At 38.1% G+C, this 23,976-nt stretch overlaps 1 protein-coding gene across 1 annotated transcript in view; it reads left to right on the plus strand.

Moving 5' to 3' along the window:
- Positions 1-23,976, plus strand: part of PCDH11X (protocadherin 11 X-linked) — a 793,868-nt gene that overhangs the window by 382,015 nt on the left and 387,877 nt on the right. Inside the window, exon 4 of the mRNA XM_063634662.1 lies at positions 3,237-3,317. Within this exon, the coding sequence (XP_063490732.1) occupies positions 3,237-3,317 (81 nt within the window). The remainder of the gene's footprint in view (positions 1-3,236; positions 3,318-23,976) is intronic.

The following is a 23,976-nucleotide window of genomic DNA, read 5'->3' on the forward strand; positions in this document are numbered from 1 at the left end:
CAGGAGCCGGGTGAGATGGCTCACACCTGTAATCCCAGCACTTTCAGAGGCCGTGGCAAACAGATCACTTGAGCTCAGGAGTTTGAGATCAGCCTGGGTAACATGATGAAACACTGGCTCTACAAAAAAAAAAAAAATACAAAAATTAGCTGGGCATGGTGACATGCGCCTGCAATCTCAGCTACTCAGGAGGCTGAGGTGGAAAGATCACTTGATTCTGGGAGGTTGAGGCTGCAGTGAGCCAAGATTGCCCCACTGCATCTCAGCCTAGGTGACAGAGTGAGATCCTGTCTCAAAAAAAAAAAAAAAAAAAAAAAAAAAAAAAAAAAATCACAAAACCATAAAACCAGTCTGGGTTTACCTCTCCCAGTAGCTTTGCAATTAGTCAAGTTAAGGAAAGCAGTTAATGCATGAAGTTACTAAAGCTCAGACACTGTGCAACACTGTCAGGAAAACATTTGAGAACAGCAAGAAGAAGCGGCCAGATTTAGAAAGTTCAATCAAATTATCTTGCTTCATAAGCCTATTTTTGCAAAGCAGATATATTTTGGGAAGTGAATTTTATTCTTTTAGGTTACCTGCATCTTATTATTTTCATGAAAGACTGAGTCCTTTGGAAGCTGAAAATATGTTTTCCTTTTATTGTAAAAACTTTATTATTGTGTATATTTTGAGAAATAATTCTCACTTCTGTGAATTAGAATTTGCCTTAAAATTTTCTTACTTTTTGACAAAAAAAATTGGAATTAATAGAATTTTGAGCATTTACTCTTAATCAATGCTTCTTATGATCCAGCCTCTTCCTTCCTCCTCCATAAATAAAATAGTTCAAGAAAATTACAGATAATTTTTAATCTATAGAATTTCTAGATTCTAAAAGGTGGGAAATAATATAAACCTACCCCTTTTCTCTCACATATGTCTATTTCTTTACACAGCATCACTAGTGAAACAACATATTTGTGCTTGAAGGCATTAATGCAGTTTTAAACAAAGTCACATCCCTTCCAATGTCTAAATGATTAACAAGTAATCTCTAACTCAGGAATAATAATAAGATCCAATATCTATCCTTCCTTCTCTTAGAAGTATTATTTTTTATTATTAGCAATAATGCCAGTGACATTTCTCAAGACTCTTTAAGATCATTGCTAAAACACCCTTCTTACTTCTTGGCACTGAGCACTATCTTAATATGAACTGAATTAAAATGTGGCTTAAATCTACAAAGACTGTGATTCTTCTAAAGCATTTTACTCTTTTCTTGAAAGTTTGACATCTAATTCCATAAAAGGAAAGATCGTTTGGTTCAGTATGTGGTACATGTGAGGAAAGAGAAATACAGATCTGCATTTTATTTCTCAGGTGTCACTGATGAACCATAGTTCATTTTCTTAAAACAGTCAAGCATAAATGTAGTTAAGCACTAAGTTTTCCTGCAAGTGTCATTTCTCTCACTTGCATTACAGTTAGGTCTCAGCAGTTCTGTATATTGGGGCTATTCTATTAGATGATTTCCTGGTCTTTAGTCTTATAACTATGTAATTTTGGAGAGGGTGGGGAGTGATAAAATATTGGCAGGGGTGGGGGGATTATTTTAAGTTCTTATTTTTGTACAAAACAAAGCAAAGTAATTTTTTCTAATGTTTGAATACTGAAGCATGTTATACAGTAGACATATTTAGTTGCCAAATTTAAATGTGCAAGATACATCCACACAGACTTATACTTTTAACCAAGTAAAATAGCATCCCTACTTAATTAAATGGACATATGAATACAGCATTATGTATTTGACAGAGGGCAGCCCAGCAGACGTTGAACTGCTCACAGTTGACAGAGAATGTTTAAATTAGATGCTTAAAATGTGCATGTGAAATGCAACCCAAATAAACTTGGTTTTTTAAAAAAAGTTAAATATACCTTTTGGCCATTTGCATGTCTTCTTTTATGAAATGTCTGTTCATATCTTTTGCCCATTTTTAAATTAATTTTTTTTTCTATTGAGTTATTTGAATTCCTTATATATTCTGGTTATTTATCACCAAAGTAGTCAACATCACTAATCTTCAGGGAAATGCAAATAAAAACCCCAGTGAAATAGCATCTCATTCCAGGTAAAAGGGCTACTACAAAAAGACAAAAAATAACAGATAATGGAGAGGATGTGGAGAAAGGGGAATGCTAGCTTGGTGATGGGAATGTAAATTAACACATCCACTATGGAAAACAGTAAGGATGTTCCTGGAAAAACTGAAAGTAGATCTATCATATGATCCAGCAATCCTACTGCTGGTTATATATCCTAAAAAATGAAAGAAAAGAAAATTGATCTATCAAAAAGATACCTGCACTTCTATGTTTATTGCAGCACTAATCACAATAGCCAAGATATAGGATAATTCTTCAATCACTTCCAACTCGGTATTGCTTCCTTACATAAGTAACAACTGAACATCTTTGGTAAAATCTGTTAATTCCTGAAAAGACAAGGATCATTTGCACTGAGGATCTGCGTCCTCAATGCACTTAGCACTTATCACATCTATTAAATCTCTTGGCATTTATTATATCTATTAAATATCTTTGTATGGCAAATAGCAAATTTGTGTTGTGGTGGCACACACAAGATTGATTTTAATTTGCAACAAGAGCACATTCACAAATATAGCCCTTGAAGCCATTAGGTTGCAAAAGCATTGGACAGAAATTTTCTACAGCTTAAATGTCAGCCATTTAAATATTTTATTTTATTTTATTTTATTTTATTTTAATTTAATTTTATTTTATTGAGACAAGGTCTTGCTCTGCTGCCCAGGTTAAAGTGCAGTGGCACAATCATAGCTCACTCTAGCCTCCAAAATGCTGGGCTCAAGTGATCCTCCCACCTTGGCCTCCCAAAGCACTGGGGTTACAGGTATCATTTAAATTGTCCTCCACAATTTCATTCGTATGTCTAATAGAACACATAAATGTAACACTACACGTAAACTCCATGAGAAAATAAATTTCTTTTCTTTGTTTTCTCTTTTTTAACTCTAGTACCTAGAGCTATGTGTGGCATATTGTTAACCCTCAATAACCATTTGTTACATAGATAAACTATGAAGTCTAAAAAGAGATAATTTACCCAGGCACTATTTTAGCTACCTATAGGCAATGTTTATATGAAATGTACTGTGTATTTTACTTTTAACAAACAGCTTAAAATACTTCTATTTTCTTCCCTTCTAAAGCCAATGAAGGAGGTTGTGCGATCTTGCACCCCCATGAAAGAGTCTACAACTGTGGAGATCTGGATTCATCCCCAACCACAGGTATGGCAAAAGCCCTATGACTTTTCCTCCCCCTTCCTTTTAAATGATTTTTATAAATGTATAAGGAATACTCTTAAGTAGTGTACATAATGTGTGTTCCCTTACATTTCTTCAGGTGATTTTGTGCTGGACTCAAAATGTACTGTTGAAAATATGACAGTAAATATATATCTTTTTAGTGTGATTTGATAATAACAGTGAAATTAACTTGTTGGATCAGGTAAAAGTGTTCCTCTAAAAGCATCTTCTAAATGTTTATTCTGCTGATGTTTAAGTGTAGTTTTGTAATCATGGATTGAAAAAAGTAAAACTGCTGTTTTATAATATGACTTAAATTTAAGTTTTAGCATAATATAGCATAATTTGCTTTTTATGTTAATTGGGCAAACTTTAGTAAAACTTCACTGAAACAAATTTGTCTGGGGGATAATGTTAGCAGCAGTAAATATGCTAGGTCTGCAGCAAACTCTTCCCTTGGAGGGAAGAATTCAACTGAGGAACATAAGGTTGAGTGAGAGACCAATGCAAGTTTTAGAGCAGGAGTGGCAGTTTATTAAAAAGTTTCAGAGCAGGAATGAAAGGAAGCAAAGTGCACTTGGTAGAGGGCCAAGTGGGCAATTTGAGAAATCCAAGTACCCTGTTCGACCGTTGACTTGAGGTTTTTATACATTGGCACGATTCCAAGGTTTGTGTGTCTTCTTCCTTGATTTTTTGTTGTGATGGGCTATCCACCTGCACAGTGGCCTGCTAGCACTTGAGAGGGGCCACATGTGTAGTGTGTTTACTGAAGTTGTGTGCATGCTCATTTGAGGCATTTTTCCCTTACCAGTTGAGTGTTCCTAGAGGAAGGTCATTTACCAGTTAAATTCTACCATTTTGCCTCTTAGTGTACATGTTTGAGCCCACCCACCCAACTCCTGAGATCTTATTGGGAAGCTGCTGATCACCAGCTTCAGGTGTTTTCTATCTTTTGGGGGTCTCCCTTTCCTTGCCTCTGCTGTGACTGATTATTATTTTAGAGAGACAGTTTAATGACAGCCTGACCGTCACCTGATGGTCACCTGACATTCCTGGGGGAGAAGCATCTTCTGCCCTGCTCATGTCTTTATAGCTGCCTACTCTAACAAAACCCATCTGAATTTGTTTTTAAAAATCAAGTCATAAGGTGTATTTGTAAAGCAACCACTTTTACTTATTTTGGTCAGGACAGCTCAAAAATGTGACCAAAAATTCAACTCTAATTGGTTTTCCTAGTATAGGTTTTAAGAGGACTTAAAAAAATGGGGTTGGCTGGGTGCAGTGGCTCACGCCTGTAATCCCAGCACTTTGGAAGGCCAAGGAGCGCAGATCACGAGGTCAAGAGATCGAGACCATCCTGGCTAACACAGTGAAACCCCGCCTCTACTAAAAATACAAAAAAAATTAGCCGGGCATGGTGGCGGGTGCCTGTAGTCCCAGCTACCTGGGAGGCTGAGGCAGGAGAATGGCGTGAACTCGGGAGGCAGAGCTTGCAGTGAGCTGAGATCGTGCCACTGCACTCCAGCCTGGGTGACAAAGCATACTCTGTCTGAAAAACAAAAAAAAAGGGGGGTTAGAAGGCCAATGTCCAGACATTAATATGTTATTTGGTGTTCTATGACTGGTTATTATACTGTTGTTAATAAAGTCCTAAATCTGACTCCTCTGGTATCAAATTAATATCCATAAATTGCCTTCTACCTAGTTATTTTCAAATGTCTTTTATTTGTTATAGGATAAATAAATTCAAATAATGTAAATACATAAATATGAATTTAGACTATTCGATAAATAACCCAAATGGAACGGAAGGAGGGTCATGTTAATTATTTATTAATGTATGTGTGCATCTGAAATTCATGGAAGCCATGCATTCTGCAATTATAGCATCCTACAATATTTCACAGAGTTAATTTATGCTGTTTGCAAAGAGTTTCAGAATTGATTCATGCACTGTGAGAAGATATGATTAATATTATAAAGGTAAATCCCAACCCAGGATTCTGTCCAAATTATCACAAGTTTTAAGTTATTCCAGCCTGAATTAGTGAAGTTTTGCCAAGTTTGAAACTATCGTAACCTCCCAATGGGTTCTCGTTTCCTGCTGCCTAGACAGAGCCAATTTATCAAGACAGGAGAATTACAATAGAGAAAGAGTTTAATTCACACAGAGACAGCTGTACAGGAGACTAGTTTTATTATTACTCAAAAAGTCAGGAGAGGATGGAAGTTTTTAAGGATAATTTGGTGGGTAGGTGGTCAGAAAGTGGAGAGTGCTGATTGGTTGGGTTGGAGATGAAATCATAGGCAGTGTTGAAGCTGTCTTCTTTTGCTGAGTCAGTTCCTAAGTGGGGGTCACAAGACTAGATAAGCCAGTTTACCAATCTGGGTGGTACCAGTTGATCCACCAAGTGCAGGGTCTGGAAAATACCTCAAGCACTGATCTTAGGTTTTACAATAGAGATGTTATCACCAGCAGCCCCAACACCACATGTAAGCCACCAAGGCTTGGGCCTTGCACCCTCTGAAGCAATGACCTGTGCTATATTTTGGGCCCTTTTAGCCATGACTGGAACTGAAGCCCCTGTGACACAGGTCACCATGTCCTCAGGCCGCACAGAGTAAGAAGGCCCTTGGCCCAGTCCATAAAATCATTTTTCCCGCCTAGGTCTTGGTCCTGTGATGGGAGGAGCTGCCAGGAAGATCTAACATGTCCTGGAGACATTTTTCCCATTATCTTGGTGATTAACATTTGGCTCTTCATTACCTATGCAAATTTCTGCAGCAGGCTTGAATTTCTCTCAGAAAATAAGCTTTTCTTTTCTATCATATTGTCAGGCTTAAATTTTCCAAAATTTTATGCTCTGCTTCCTTTTGAACTCTTTGCCACTTAGAAATTTCTTCTGCCAGACACCATAAATCATCTCTCTCAAGTTCAAAGTTCCATAGATTTCTAGGGCAGGGGCAAAATGCCACCATTCTTTTTGCTAAAACATAGCAAGAGTGAGCTTTACTACAGTTTCCAACAAGTTCCTCATCTCCATCTGAGACCACTTCAGCCTGTACTTTATTGTCCATGTCACTATCAGCAATTTGTTCAAAGCCATTCAACAAGTCTCTAGTAAGTTCCAAACTTTCCCACATTTTTCTGTCTTCATCTGAACTGTTGAAACTGTTCCAACCTCTGCCTGTTACCCAGTTCCAAAGTCGCTTCCACATTTTAGGGTATCCTTATATCAGCACCCCACTACTTCAGTACCAATTTACGGTATTAGTCCGTTCTCACGCTGCTATGAAGAAATACCCGAGACTGGGTAATTTATAAAGCGAAGGGTTTTAATTGACTCACATTTCCCCATGGCTGGGAAGGGGGCCTCAGGAAACTTATAATCATGGTAGAAGCCACCTGGTGGCAGGAGACAAAGTGAGTGCTGAGCGAAGGAGGAATCCCCTTATAAAACCATCAGATCTCATGAGAGTTCAATATCATGAGAACAGCATAGGGTAAACTGCTCCCATGATTCAATTATTTCCACCTGGTCCCACCCTTGACACATGGGGATTATTACAATTCAAAGTGAGAGTTGGGTAGGGACACAGAGTCAAACCATATCAGGTTGTTATCGTCTTTGTTTCAAAGTTAAACAGTAAACTAAGTTCCTCCAACAGTTCAATCTATTCCCAGGAATGAACGAGGACAGCTTGGCAGTTAGAAGCAAAATGGGGTCAGTTAGGTCCAATCTTTTTCACTGTAATAATTTTCTTAGTTATAATTTTTGCAAAAGTGGTTTTACTATGACTTTCAAGTCATGCCCTGCTGATTCAGTCTCAAGAAAATTGGTGAGAATGTAGAATACAAAGCAAACATAATATAATAACCCCACCTACACCTGTATCCAAGAGGCATCTCAGAATTATACTACCAGTTTATTGAATGTTTGATTAAGAAACCGTTGCAGTGGTCTTCAGAATAGAAGTGTTGAAGAAAATCACACAATTTCAAATAGGCACCTTAAGCTTATAAAATTTAACCTACCAGTATGACATCAGGTATCACTGGGATAAACAGAAGTCAGATGGAATTAGACATTATAATATAACACTTTTCCTCGATGAATAAGAAGATGCTAAATCAATGTTTTGTTTTGTTTTGTTTTGTTTTTTTGAGACTGAGTTTTGCTCTTGTTGCCCAGGCTAGAGTGCAGTGGAACGCTCGGCTCACTGCAACCTCTGCCTCCCAGGTTCAAGCGATTCTCCTGCCTCAGCCTCCCAAGTAGCTGGGATTACAGGTGCCTGCCACCATGTCCAGCTAATCATTGTATTTTTAGTAGCGACGGTGTTTCACCATGTTGGCCAGGCTGGGCTTGAACTCCTGACCTCAGGTGATCCACCCACCTCAGCCTCCCAAAGTGCTGGGATTACAGGCATGAGCTACCGCACCCAGGCATAAGTCAATGATCTTCTATCTAACCAAGTAGTTATTTCTGACTGTATTCCTGTAAATGGAGTCCCATATAATTAACTCTACTGATTTACCAATTACCAATTCTTCTGTCTGTTAACAAAGATAAAATCTTGTTATTATTGACACAATTATTTCTTACACAGGGAGTACTTTTTTCTTGAAGATCTTTTTAAAGTTATCTGACAGCCTTGATTGCCTGAGGCTTCAATTGCAATTTGAGACAGACCATAGACTGATGGGTTACATTTTGTATATGGTATTATTACAGGCAAAGTATGTACGGATAAGGACTTTTCAATCTTGTTTTTAAGGAACATTGTGCTTGCCCCTGAAAAGCTTAAATAAAATACTTATTTCATGAATAAACTTTTATGGTTTCTTTTGAAATATCTTATTTTTAACAAGATATTCATTACTTAATTTGGGGAATTTTAAAAGCAATATTCTGAAAATAGAACCTAGTGGAACTAGAGTGCAATTTAGAAGTTAAATTATTTCTGTCCCTCCACTGAAATCTTTAAATACTTTGATAATGCCACATTCAACAATTTAGATGCCAATTAATTAACATTCATGATACAGATAGTGACTTTTTTTAATTTTTAATTTAATTTTATTTTTTTGAGACGGAGTTTTGCTCTTGTTGCCCAGGTTGGAGTACAAGGACACTGTCTCAGCTCACTGTAACCTCTGCCTCCCGAGTTCAAGCGATTCTCCTGCCTCAGCCTCCCAAGTAGCTGGGATTACAGGTGACCACCACCATGCCTGGCTAATTTTTATATTTTTAGTAGAGACAGTGTTTTACCATGTTGGCCAGGCTGGTCTTGAACTCCTGACCTCAGGTGATCCGTCTGCCTCGGCCTCCTAAAGTGCTGGGATTATAGGGGTGAGCCACCACGACGGGCGGTTTTTGTTTTTGTTTTTTAATTGGCAAATGCTACAATAGTGTCCCATAAAACAGAGTGGATCCTAGCTGAAAAGCCAACTATTCAACTAATTAATGTGGGAATTGTGAAATCATAGGTTAATTTATTCTTTGAGTAAAGAAAATCAAATAAGAATGTCCATTTCCTTATTAGGATAATTATCATTTTTGTGAGTATCTTTAAAAATATTTTGATACATAACTGGAGTAAATATATTGAAGTCCTAAATTAGGTTTTCAAAAATTAATGTTAGTTTTAATCAACTTCAGAAGTTAAATCAAATCACCCTGAAAACATTTTTAATTTCTAGGGGCCAATGGGACCAAAAACATTCACTGCAGCAAATATGCTAGCAGCTGTGCAATACTTAGAGGAAATAGAGAGGTACTCAAAAAGTGGCAGTCGATCAGCTTTGCACATGCCATATGTATATGCGAGTTGGCATGGAATTCTTATTTTTTTGTAATGTGGCATTTTATATGATTTGATCGTTTCCCCTTCCACAATAAATTCCCCCTTCACCTTCCCTTCCCCTGATTCATGGCAATTATAATGCTCTATGAGTTAGCAAGTCTAAAACTGAATGATGTTCTGTAAAAAAACTGAAACAAAATAAAACTGGGGTCTACTTATTGGTGCTTTTTCATGCTTTTCTATGACATTGAATGGCAATTGCCCTGCTTGTAAAAAAATTATTCTACTAAGATGCCATTCTAATTATGAATTTAGACAATATCTTGGCTACCACTGTACTTCATTAAATACAAGATTTGTAATCATGTCTTATTTTTACTGAGAAATAAGTAGCTTGGAATAATAGCACTAGACAACTGCTGTAGAATATATGGGAGTGGGGAATGGACTTATTGTTTGACTTTAATTTTCCAAATATCAATGGTCACAGCTCATGACTCATGTCTCCTACAAAAAACATAACTGACTTCTGACAAAAAAGGACATAAAATGTAAAGTGATAAAAGATAAATGAAGACATTAGAAAGAATGATCACTTTGGAAAAATGATGGAAGCCAAATGTGGTCAGGAAACTTATTTCTTGGCTGGGTGTGGTGGCTCACCCCTATAATCCTAGCACTTTGGGAGGCCGAGGCAGGTGGATCACGAGATCAGGAGTTCAAGACCAACCTGGCCAAGGTGGTGAAACCCCATCTCTACTAAAAATACAAAAATTAGCTGGGTGCGGTGGCAGGTGCCTGCAATCCCAGCTACTCAGCAGGCTGAGGCAGGAGAATCGCTTGAACCCGGGTGGCAGAGGTTGCAGTGAGCCGAGATTGTACCAGTGCACTACAGCCTGGGTGATAGAGTAAGACTCCGTCTAAAAAAAAAAACTTTAAAAATTTTATATAAATTTACTATATATTAGGCAGTCTCCTAAGCATTTAAAACATTAACTCATCTAATTTTCATTACAAACCTATGACTGTTATTAAAACTATTATTATTATTTTCTGTATTTTATAGATGAGGAAATTGGGGAACAGAAAGATGCTAGTAAGTACCAAAGACAGGATTCAAACCCCTTTGTCTGGCTGCAAAGCTCATTTTCCTATTACTATATTACAGTTTCTCACTAAGAATGTAAAGGAAGAACCGAAGGTGGTCCCTGAAACAAATAAATAAATATATATATATATATATATATATATATATATATATATATAATTTTTTTTAAAGGAGGCTCTTTCTGGTGTTAGAAGAGTGTAGTTTTCTATTCAGCTAGAAGAACACCTGCATACATTTGCATATGATAAAGTAAGATGATCCTTCATGATGCTGGAGTGAAAAGAAATAAACAATAAGATACACAGACCATACAGAATATAAGGTGTTGAAATATCCCCAAAAATGCAATTTTTACAAATGGTAAATGTATTAGTCTCTTCTCACACTGTTATGAAGAACTACCTGAGATTGGGTAATTAATAAAGAAAAAGGTTTAATTGACTCAGTTCTGCAGGCTATACAGGAGGCAGGGCTGTGGAAGCTTCAAGAAACTTACAATCATGGCAGAAGGTGAAGGGTAAGCCAGTCCATCTTACATGGTGGAAGCATTAGGGAGAGAGAGTGAAGAAGGAAGTCCTATGCACTTTCAAACAACCAGGTCTCGTGAGAACTCACTCACTATCATAAGAACAGCAAGGGGGAAGTCTGCTCCCATGATTCAATCACCTTCTACCAGGTCCCTCCCACAACATTGGGGATTACAATTAAACATGAGATTTGGGTGAGGACACAGAGCCAAACCGTATCACTCCTCCACCGACCCCTCCCAAATCTCATGTCTTTCTCAGATTTCAAAACACAATTAGGCCTTCCCAGCAGGCCCCTAAAGTTTTAACTCATTCTAGCATGAACTAAAAATTCGAAGTCCAAAGTCTCATCTGAGACAAGGCAAGTCCCTTCTGACTATTAACCTGTAAAATTTTTTTAAAAAGTTTGTCATGTCCAAGATACAACGAGGGTACAGGCATTGGGTAAATCCTCCTATTCCAAAAGGGAGAAAATGGCAAAAACAAATTGGCTACAGGCCCTACGCAAGTCCAAAACCCAGCAGGGCAGTTATTACATTCTAAAGCTGCAAAATAATTACCATTATACCATGTCTTACATCCAGGCCACACTGATGCAAGGGATGAGCTCCCAAGTCCTTGGGCATCCCCACTCCTGCAGCTTTGCAGTGTACAGCCTTTTTGGCTGTTTTCATGGGCTGGCATTGAGTGCCTGCGGCTTTTCTAGGTGCACAGGGAAACTTTCAGTGGATCTACCATTCTGGGATCTGGAAAACAGTGGCCCTCTTCTCACAGCTTCACTAGGGAGTACCCCAGTGGGGACTGTGTGTGAGGGCTCCAACCCCACATATCCCCTCTGTACTGCCCTAGTGGAGGTTCTCCATGAGGGCTTCATCACATGCAGCACATGTCTGCCTGGGCATTGAGGTTTTTCCATACATCCTCTGAAACCTAGGCAGAGGCTCCCAAGCATCACCTCTTGCCCTCTGTGTAACTGCAGGCTCAATACCATGTGGAAGCTGCCAAGGCTTGGGGCTTGCACCCTCTGAAGCCAGGGTTCAAGCTGTACCTTGGCCCCTATTAGCCACAACTGGAGCTGGAACAGCTGGGACACAGGGTGCCATGTCCTAAGGCTGCACAGAGCAGCAGGGTCCTGGGCATGGCTCATGAAACGATTTTTCTCTCCCAGGCCTTCAGGTCTATGATGAGAGGGACTTCCATGAAGTTCGCTGAAATGCCTTTGAGGCATTTTCCCCTTTATATTGGCTGTCAACATTTGGCTCCTCTTTACATATGCAAATTTGTGCAACCAGCTTGAATTCCTCCACAGAAAATGGGCTTTTTTTTTTTTTTTTTTTTTTTTTTTTTTTTTTTTTGAGACAGAATCTCACTCTATCACCCAGGCTGGAGTACAGTGATGTGATCTCGCCTCACTGCAAGCTCTGCCTCCCAGGTTCACACCATTCTCCTGCCTCAGTCTCCCAAATAGCTGGGACTACAGGCGTCCACCACCACGCCTGGCTAATTTTTTTTTGTATTTTTAATAGAGACGGGGTTTCACTGTGTTAGCCAGGATGGTCTCAATCTCCTGACCTCATGATCCACCTGCCTCGGCCTCCCAAAGTGCTGGGATTACAGGCATGAGCCACTGTGCCCAGCCCCCGAAAATGGGCTTTTCTTTTCTACCACATGGCTGGGCTGCAAATTTTTCAAACTTTTATGCTCTACTTCCATTTTAAAATATAAGTTACAGTTTCAGGTCATTTCTTTGTTTATGCAAGTGAATATAGGCTCTTAGAAGCAGCTTGGTCACATCTTGAACACTATGTTGCTTAGAAATTTCTTCCACCAGATACCGTAAATCATCTCTCTTAAGTTCAAAGTTCAACAGATCCCTTGAGCAGGGGCACAATGCTGCCAGTCTCTTTGCCAAAGCATAGCAAGAGTGACCTTTATTCCATTTCCCAGTAAGTTCCTCATCTTCATCTGAGACCACCTCAGCCTGGACTTCATTGTTCGTATAACTATCCACATTTTGGCCACAACAATTTAACAAGTCTCTAGGAAGTTCCAAACTTTCCCTCATCTTCCTGTCTTCTTCTGAGCCCTTCAAACTGTTTCAACATCTGCCAGTTACTTGGTTCCAAAGTCACTTCCACATTTTCAGGTAACTGTATAGCAATGCCCCACTTCTCTGGTACCAATTTTCTGTATAAGTTTATTCTCATACTGCTATAAAGACATACCTGAGGCTGGGTAATTTATAAAGAAAAGAGGTTTAATCGTCTCATGGTTCTGTGGGCTGTACAGGCTTCTGCTTCTGAGGAGGCCTCAGGAAATTTACAATCATGGCAGAAAGTGAACGGGAAGCCAGCACATCTTCACATGGTGGGAGCAGGAGGAGGAGAGTGAAGGGGGAAGTCCTCCACACTTACGAACAACCAGATAGCCTCACAACTCACTCACTATCATGAGAACAACAAGAGGGAAACCCGCCACCATGATCCAATTACTTCCTACTAGGTCCCTCCGTCAGCATTGGGGATTACAATTCAACATGGGATTTTGGTGAGGACACAGAGCCAAACCATATCAGTAAACTACTATGATAATCTTTAATAAAAATCTTTCTGTAGGTTGAGGGAAACTAAGAGTTATGGAATGCGAGAATTAGCAGTGTTGAAGAATGACCTAATCCTGGAATAGTGCTAACAGGATCACTAATTCAATATGTCAGCAGTAAATTTACTAGATGAAGGAACTGCTACATTAATCTTATATTTTACCACAGCACAATTAAGAATCCACAGGAATTTGGCTAATCAGTTTTCATAAAATAAAATTATCTCTTATATAATTCTTTCATATTCCAAATGGTCTATAATTTCTGACAGAATGAGTCACACACCAATTTGAGTTTTTGTTTTCTTTTGTTTATAAACAAAGCACCCCAAAGGAAGATTTAGATGCTCAAGTTAAAGGTCAACACTAGTGTCTTTATTTCTTTTCCACGGAAAACTACCTTCTAGACTATGCATAATTGATTCATTAAATGTTAGACTGTGCTTGGGCAATATTTTTGTATTGATTTCAATTTGTGTCTATGTGGTGGGGCAACTTGCAATGCTTTTTTTTTTTTTTTTTCTGAGACAGAGTCTTGCTTTGTCACCCAAGCTGGAGTGCAGTGGTGCAATCTCGGCTCACTGCAACCTTCACCTCCCAGGCTCAAGCAATTCTTGTACATTAGCCTCCCACGTAGCTGACATTCCATGTGCACACCACCACACTCCACTGATTTTTGTATTTTTAGTAGAGATGGGATTTCACCCTGTTGACCAGGCTGGTCTCGAACTACTGGCCTCAAGTAATCCACCCACCTTGGCTTCCCAAAGTGCTGGGATTACAGACGCGAGTCACAGTGCTTGATCCTTGGAATGTGCTTTTGTTTGTTTGTTTATTTATTTATTATTTTATTTTATTTTTTGAGACAGAGTTTTGTTCTTGGTGCCCAGGCTGGAGTGCAATGGCGCTATCTCGGCTCACTGCAACCTCTGCCTCCCGGGTTCAAGCAATTCTCCTGCCTCAGCCTCCCGAGTAGCTGGGACTACAGGCGTGTGCCACCATGCCTGGCTAATTTTGTATTTTTAGTAGAGACCGGGTTTCTCCATGTTGGTCAGGCTGGTCGCAAACTGCCGACGTTAGGTGATCCACCCGCCTCGGCCTCCCAAAGTGCTTGGATTACGGGCGTGAGCCACCGCGCCTGGCCTGGAATGCTCTTTTATTAGCAATGGAAGTATCTTGAAAAAAATTCACTGGGGTCACAAGATAGTACAAAGTTTTCCTAGGTGCACATACCATTAACTTCCTTTACTTGTCAGCTACAGTTTCACAACAGGTGATATTTTTGATACTTTTAAGATACTCACACTTTAAAAAAATGTTTTTGAATCACACACTTCATAGTTTAATGTTTTCCTCAAAGCCCAACACACTTGTCTTTTGGCTTGAAGTTCAGAATGTGTTTCTTTGGTATGATTTCTTTAAGTTGTATGGAAAATGTGTATGTTCTTTAGAAACATAAGCTAACTATTATCATGGAAAGATTTGAGGTCAGAATTATTTCAAAGCTTAATCTGGGAACTTTTGAGAGTAATTTTCATCTTCAAGAATTATGTTGTTGAAGGCCTTAAATGCCAAGACAAGTTTAGAGGTAACTCTTTAGACAGTAGAAAGACTAAATATAAAAAAATCAACATACCCTGATGTGATAACATTATTTGTAAGTGCAGGGTTTTATTTTTAGACATATGGAAAATATTCAACATTGTTCTCTGCCCAGAGTGCTAAGATTTTGTCATTGTCATTGACCTTTAGCCGTTTGAGTCCTTTGCTGTTAATCATTAGTAACTCTTATTTTTAATTACTAACAGCATTGTATTAAGTGCTCTAAAGTAATAATTTCAATGTATTCAGTCCTTATAGCAGCTTTATTGTTGTATAGCCATTAATGCCTCAGTTGAGGAAACTGAGGCTCAGAGAGGTTAAATAATGTGCCTAAAGTTGCACAGTTTGCAAGTGTTTGATAGGGGGATTTAAACATAAATATTCTGATTCTAAAGTCCATGCTGTTTGTCCAATCATACACTGTCCCCTATTCTTATATTTATACGTAATGGCTCCTCAGCGAACATGTATCCCAGGTGTGACCTGACATCCCACGATTCTCATGGCATGTTAATGAATCTTAGCAACAGAGCAGATGGGTGTCATGTCCATAGATAAAAGGCTTATGAGCTCCCACAGCAGATGAATACACAGCACGACAGATGGGAACCATTCTTCTGGAGCTCTTGGACCACAAAATATTGGCAACCAACTTAGAAAAAAAGTTGCTAACTATGCCTTTTATATCTACCAGTTATTAGGCTTTGGAAAATAAATTATAGAATTTAAGTACTATTCAGTATAATAATAAATCAAATGAATAAAATATGGAGTTTCAGTTTTCAAATATAAGGAAGAAATCAAGGGTGAATATACTTCTATCATATGAATCATTTGTTTACATAGAGTTTTGGATTATGACTCATCAGCCTATGCCTGAGTCTTCTAGCAACGTCTAGCACCCAAGCAAAACAAATTGCATTTGTAATCACAGAAGTAGCCTTGTTGATGACACTGAAACCAAGCTGCTAAAAGCTCATCACTTGGCTTATCATGAGGACTCATAAGTAAAGCACATTGAGAGTGAAATGGAGGCCACTTGAGAGCGGAATAAATACCAGGAATAGGTGAGGCCAGAGTTGGGGGCCTCATCGCATTTGGGGTGAAGGTATGATCCTCAAAGAAGAGTTACCAGTAGGGCACATTCAAATGCACAAGAGGGAATTTGATTAATTTGGACTAACTTTAGGATGCCAAAAGTCCTGATCTGGAGGGAAACATTCTGCAGAAAAAAACATGTGATCAATCATGATACTCATGGTTAGGCAACCTCATTATTTGGTTCTCTTTGTAGTAAGAATGCAGCCAGTGATTATCTCATTAACTGTACACAGAGCCTGAGACAAGTGACAAATTATTTGAATTTGTTTCCACATCTGTAATTTGGGGGTATTTATATCATTCTTATAGAATTGCCATGAAGGTTAGCACAATACAATTTCTAAAGTGAGCGTATGGAAGATGTTCAATAACCAGATAACCAATTCCATTTTTTCCCTCCAATCCCATCTGAAAATTGGAAGGCAAAACAAGAAGCAGGGAAACATAGACATGTGCAATTGGTTTAGCAAACATGGACATTTAGGTTTCCATGGCCGCACTAGCACATTAAATTCTGTACTTAGATAGTGAGACTGGGCCTGCTAAAGTACTGCCAGGAGGCCAGGCACGGTGGATCACGCCTGTAATCTCAGCAATTTGGGAAGCCGTGGCAGGTGGATCGTTTGAGCCCAAGAGTTTGAGACCAGCATGGGCAGCATGGCAAAACCTCGTTACTACTAAAATACAAAAGAATCCATGTGTGCTAACACATGCCTGTAGTCCCAGCTACTTGGGAGGCTGAGATGGGAGAATCACCTGAGCTCAGGAATTTGAGGCTGCAGTAAGCAGAGATCCTGCCACTGCACTCTAGCCCAGGCGATGGGAGGGAGATCCCGAGTAAAAAGAAAACATTGTATACAACACACACACACACACACACATATATACGAAGTACTGCCAGGTATGGTGCAGATTGGTTCTGGTCTGAGGCAAAGTTGGCTATCACCTCAAGCCGTTGAGCAGGCTGAGAACCTTCAGAAGTATCTATAGAGGAAGGCTAGATAAAGGCCAGAGACATGATATGTCTGTGCCTCTTTGTTGATTTTGTCAGGAGTTATTGTTAAGGAAACAAAAATTCCGTTGATTCAAGTTTGTATATCAGTTTATCTGATCAGCATGTTATATGCTGAAAATACTTACTTTGACTAATCTAGAACTATTATAAGCAAATTTAAGAGATTGTCTTTAAATAAACACCACTGAGTTTGCTCAGATCTGTAGTAGCAAATATTAGTTACTTTAAAACATTTGCTAATGTAATCTAGAGTTAAAAATAATAAAAATCAAAGTGAACCTTTTCACAATCTCTTTTATGGGTCTACTGTATGACCATTAGATTAATTGTTGACTTCCAGCATAATTTCAGAGCAAACCATTTTCTTAAATAGATTTTTTTTTTTTTTTTTGAGACGGTGTTTTGCTCTTGTTGCCCAGGCTGGATGCAATTGCGATCTCAGCTCACTGCAATCTCCGCCTCCTGGGTTCAAGAGATTCTCCTGCCTCAGCCTCCTGAGCAGCTGGGATTACAGGTGCATGCCACCCTACTCAGCTAATTTTTGTATTTTTAGTGGAGATGGGGTTTCATTATGTTGTTCAGGCTGGTCTCGAACTCCTGACCTTAAGTGATCCACCCTCCTTGGCTTCCCGAAGTGCTGGGACTACAGGAGTGAGCCACCATGCCCAGCCTCTTCAATAGATTTTTTTTTTTTTAAAGGATTATACAATGGCAGGGAGCTCCTTGGTGTGATGTGAAAGTATTTTGTATCTCAATTTTGGAAGATTACTCAATCTAAATGTTGAATTTATAATTTCAGGACTTGTTTCTTTAGAAACACTCTGTTTCACAGGTAACAGTGTCGGATTGCCCTATTTAAATGTTAGTGACCAAATGTAAAAGAAACAATACTACAACAATTTAGCAAGTTGCACGCCTGTGAGACTTTAAAGATTTTTCTGTTTTGTTTTATTTTCTTTTACTTTATAATAGATAGTTCTCCCCTGCTGTTGTTTCCTGCTGAAATTTCATATTAGCATCCATTGTAGAGCATCCTGATCTCTCTACAGTTGTTGGCTCTTTTCTATGATGTAGAATTCTTTTGTTGTTGTTGTTAGTAACATAAAGTTGTTGGAAATAGGATAGGACAACTGAAGACTTTCCAGCTTTCCACTCATATTGATACTCTCACCAGGTTTCTGCAATGATCTTTGGTCAGGTTTAATTTATCGTAGAACTAGCTCACAAGAGTGAGTTTCCAAATGTATTTCATCTCCATAGGCTTTATACTAAGGCTGCAAAACACATCACATGGACTATTGCTGTCAAACTCCACATCCTTTCCCCTCACCTAGATTTCCCCTTGGTACATTCTCAAAGAGCTACTATATTTTTCATTCTAAGTTCCAGCCCTAATGTATGGATCATCCTAGCTTCAAGTTTTGCCATCACCCGTTGTTCACTGAAAGAAGTGTAAAGTTACTTTCATGCCTATCCATGTTTTGGCCTATACCTTTCTTTCTGGTCGTGTCACCTGCTAATTTTGTTTTTTATTTCTTTATTTTTACAGACATGGTTTTGCTCTGTGGCTCAGGCTGGAGTGCAACAGTGTAAACATAGCTCACTGCAGCCTCCAATTCCTGGGCTCAAGTGATCCTGCCAACTCAGCCCCTGTAGTTGCTGGGATTACAGGTGTGAGCCACACACATGCCTAATTTTTAAATGCATACTTACGTTCCAAACTGGATTCTTTGCTCCTTCTTTAATTCATCCCTTTTATTCATTCCTCCGTACTTATTTGTATATATTTCTTCTTTCCCAAACAGTGCTGTTTGCTTATGTGCTTAACCACTACCTTCTTATTCATCTTTCAAAGCACCCACCTGGCTTTTAGCTCTCCATTCTTTGAACTTCACTAACACTGTGTCTATTCCTCTCAAGACTTTCTCACACACAAATTTACACTGCAAGCTTCTATGCTTATGTATATTCCCCCAGTACAACGTCAGTTCTTAAGAGCAGAGATTATTTTTAACTCATGACTCCACACCTAGCATAGTATCTTATACTCACTTAGTGTTCTTCATTGCCAGGTACATCCATCTTCTCTCACCTGAAGCAACTGGTATCCACCAAAACTAAGAGGCAACATATTATGTCACATAAGAACTTGGGCTTTGAGGTCAGATAATTTTGGATTTAAATACCAATGTTGCGACTGACTCACTATGTAATTTTCACCAAACTATTTAATAGCTCTGAGTTTTATTTCCACCATTTGTCATGACAATAATAATTAGATTTATTTAATCAGTGATTACTGTGGATTCTATTACTTAACCTATATAAAGCACTTAGTACCGTGTCTAGCACATAGTGAATATTCAATAAATGTAACTTACACCATATATACATATGGTGTATGTATGTATTCTGTGTATTTACATAAATGGGAACCTGCTTGCAAGACTTATAAATGCTACGGTTACACAAATGCTAAAGTTATAAGTTTGGTGAACTGCCTCAGCTCTGTAATGCACACATTATATGTACCATGAAGGATATCATCGAGGACCTCTTTGGCCATTTGCCTTTTTGTGTAGAAGAAATTTCTATAAGGAAGTGTCTTAAGTACTCTGATGCAAGGAGTAGGAACTGTGACACCTCTAACTCCTACTCTCAACTTTCTTCCCCATTGACAGTAGGTCATTCAGAAGAAGTATCTGATTAAGGCATGTTGAGACTTAAGGCAAAATGAATGTTCGGTTACACAGCTGTGCTGACTCTTTGAGGCAGTGATGCTTATTTAGGCTGTTGCCACTGAAGGCAACACTGGGGTAATTTTACCAGCAGACCATGTCTTCTTGATCCCTTAAAGAGATGATAGTAGAGAATGTTTGTGGGAGATATTAGATTTTTTTTTTTAAGTAGACTTTTTTGATCCTTGAAGGTATCTAACATATGCATTTTGTTAAATTAGATTAAATTTGGCCTGAGGATGCCTCCGTACCTTGAGTTTCTACATAACAAATTGCAACTTAACTTAGTATGTAAACAAATGGAAAGCCTAGCTTAGGTATATTTTCAGCCAATAACAGCCTGTCAACTGACAAGACTGTATTCATGTATGGCCAAGGCTGAGCAGTAACTAATCAAGCTGTTTCTGTACCTCACTTCTGTTTTCTGTGTCTCACTTCTGTTTTCTGTCCGCAAATGTTGCCTGCCCACCTTGTGGGGTAGAGCTTTCTGAACGTCTACTGATTCTGAGTACTGCCCAATTCTCGAATGATTCATTACTTAATTAAATTCTGTTAAATTAAATTTGTCTGAAGCTTTTCTTTTAACAACTTCTGAAAGAAAATAATTGCAAGAAAAACAACTACAGCAACCTCTTAAAATTTACACTTAATCACTGATCATGTGTGCTAGGTGCCACTTACCTTTGCTCTGTCTAAAGTGATTATTTCTTGCCAAATTGTGTGTGCTGTGAGAATTCAGTGGGTGTCCTCCGCCAACGCAATTGCTCTTCTTTTCTTTTTTCCTTGCATCACCTCTGTGTGTTTAATACTGCTGTTAATATGTAGTATAGAAACATATTGGGCTTCTGTTGGTATTTTCTCCGTTGCAATAACTATTAAAAAGGCTGTTGTTAGCGTAAAGGGGTGTTTTACAACATGTCAAATACACATTTTTTCTTTTAATTTTCTAATAAAAATGTATTTTTGAGTTAGCTCTTCTAAGGCAATATAATTTACACCTGTACAAAACACATTTTGCTCTAAATGAGGTAAATAAATTATTTTTGCCATATGTCCCACTTTCTCTGCTGGTTTAATAGTTTTTAGAATAAGCTGTTCGTAGTATTTCTCCCTTGTTTTAGTTTCACTTAACACAATAATTCAAAAAAAAAAGAAAGCATTTACTGAGGGCTTAGTTTGTGCTAAGTCCTGAGGAAATAAACTGGAAATATAATCATGTAAAAGAGAAAAGAAAAAAAATAATAAAGGCCTTGACTTCTAGTTGCTCATAGTTTAGTAAAAAAGAGTATTTTTTTCAACCACCAATTATAAAAGATGGAACAAAATGGGTGCTAAATGGTAGAATAAGTAACATGCTGTGTCCATGCAAAAGAAGTGATTACATTTGACTGGGAGAGGAGGTCAGGAAAGAATTCTTGTTGGTAAAGGCACTGGAGCTGGAATTCAAATATTAGAATGGTGAAGATGGGATTAAGAACAACAACATAAGATTTTGCAAAATTAAAAAAATAAATAAAGCACAGTACTTAACAGACCCTCAAGCAACAGTAATAGTTATTATTTTCCAAGCTCACAAAAGTAGTCAGTGGAGATCTCCTGGTTTACGTGAGAATTTCCTTTGTATATTTTTCTCTTTTTAAGCAAAGTATGTCCTAATCAACAGAGGTGCCTCAATATCTGCAGGAAAAGTCTTAAATTGAAATAGAACAATTTTTTATTCAATTGCATCATCCTTAGAATTTTTATTTTGGGGAACAAGTATGAGAACAAAACATTAACAATCAAAAACTATTCTTGATCTTCAGGTATTGAAAGATTATTTGGATGCAAAATTCAGACTACTACAAAATATTCTTTGGGGAATATTAAAACATACACACACAACTTGTACCCTTATATAGGGACAGAAAGGGGATGATCCCTTTCCTCCTCATCGTAAGTGCCTTGGCCAACACCCCAATAACAAAAGACAGTTTAACAAGAGAAAAGCATAACAGATTTATTTGATTATAGTTTTATGTTACATGGTAACCTTCAGAATGAAGATTCAAAGATACAGGGAAAAATATCCATTTCTATGCTTAGATTTAGTGAAGAATGGGCAGCTATGTAGAACTTTCATTGGGCAAAAAGGGTAAAATTTAATGTTAATAGATTGAGTAGAGAAATCTAGCAAGGCCTATCTGTTCAAATTCTTCTTGTCCTGTCTATGCTATTTTCCTTCCTTTTAGGTACGGAGCTGACTGTCTCTGGAATGGGGTGCTATGACCCATAATCAAACAAGGTAGTATAGAGAATTTCTTTACAGCCAGTTCTTATTGGAATTAAAATTCAAATATTAGTTCCTACTGGCTGTAAAGAAAAGCAGGAGAAAGTTACAGTAATATTAAACTGCTTAAAGAAAAGCAGGAAAAAGAGTTATATTTTTAGGTTTAATGATGGGCTTTGGGCAAGGTGTTTTGGTTACTTTGGCCCCCTTTGGAGAAGAGGGATTATGGTTTCTATGGGTAGTCTAGCCTCAGGGAGAATGAGGCTGCCAGACAGGAGGGCAGTAGAAGACCAGAGAGAGACATTGCTTCTGAGGGTGCAACTGGAGGCTTTCCCTGTATGCTATCATTTTCTGAGTCCCAGTGCTTACAATTTTTTGATTCTGAGCTTTAATCATGGAAGAGCATAAAAAGTTTTAGAGATAAAGAGGCAGATGGACTCTCAAGTGGCTTGTTTACTTGTTTTGTTTTTTAAATTCTTAGAAGAAATTTTGAAGCAGATAAGGAAATACCCACGTTAATTTTTACTGTGATTATAATTTCAGGGCACACATACTTTTAGTAATTAACAGATAAAGTATACATTCTGAGCATTAGCAAGTTTGCCAGTCATTGTACATCATTGTCTTGTAACTCACACACTGAGATCCACCTGTAATAGCAACTTTCCTCCAAGGAGTGCACTTACAACGTCTGCATCTGAATTTCACTCCTTGCCTTTCCCTGAGCTTTCTTCAACCTCTTTTATTTCATTGCCAAATGTAACAACTGATCTCCACATTGATCCTATAAAATATGCTGGTTTTAACTCCCTTTTTCTGTTTTCTATTTTTTTTTTTTTTTTTTTTACCTGGCATTGCTTAGTGTGTTAAGATCTATAAACTTAATGCAAATTTCAGTACATTCTAGTCATTAATATTCACCCAAGTTTCTTTTCATTTTAGAAATATATTTTCTGGGCCGGGCGCGGTGGCTCACGCTTGTAATCCCAGCACTTTGGGAGGCCGAGGCGGGCGGATCACGAGGTCAGGAGATCGAGACCACGGTGAAACCCCGTCTCTACTAAAAATACAAAAAAAAAAATTAGCTGGGCGTGGTGGCGGGCGCCTGTAGTCCCAGCTACTCGGAGAGGCTGAGGCAGGAGAATGGCATGAACCTGGGAGGCGGAGTTTGCAGTGAGCCGAGATTGTGCCACTGCACTCCAGCCTGGGTGACAGAGCAAGACTCCGTCTCAAAAAAAAAAAAAAAAAAAAAAAAAAAAAGAAATATATTTTCTGAGATAGATGTGACAGTGTTCCTGGTTATGCCTAATAATCCTAAAGCTGTTGGGTTTCCTGGCAAATATTATTCTATTTTCTTAACGTTTTCAACTAATAAATTTGTGCCTTTTGTTCATGCAAATAAAATCTCCTCGTAATTAGTCTGTTTTATCTCCCAAACTTAAATAACATTGCTGCAGCCCTTTACAAAATATTATCTATAATTCAATTTGTTATATTTCTGTGTTTCTATTTTCCTTGGGGACAGAAACAGATTTGTAAGTTTTTGTGGGTTTTAACGAGTAAAACCATTAGAGTTTCATGTTTGTTTTTATAATTTCAAAGACACTATAATGTAGTCACTATAAAGATATACTAGGAGCCTATTGAAAAATTCTGCAAACCATTAAAATTTAGAAAACTAAACAATCATATCCATTTAATAATGAACATGAGGAACATTGCTCTATCAAAAAATGCAAAATAGTATATATTTTATGAAAAAGACTATATCTTTGAAAGTGAAACATGTATGCATTAAGTAGTGATAGTAAGACAATTAAGATTAACAATAAAATGAAATAGAAATTCATGGAAAACAGACAGCAAAAACTGTGT

The sequence above is a fragment of the Symphalangus syndactylus genome, chromosome X, assembly GCF_028878055.3.
Source record: "Symphalangus syndactylus isolate Jambi chromosome X, NHGRI_mSymSyn1-v2.1_pri, whole genome shotgun sequence".
NCBI classification, from domain to species: Eukaryota; Metazoa; Chordata; class Mammalia; order Primates; family Hylobatidae; genus Symphalangus; species Symphalangus syndactylus.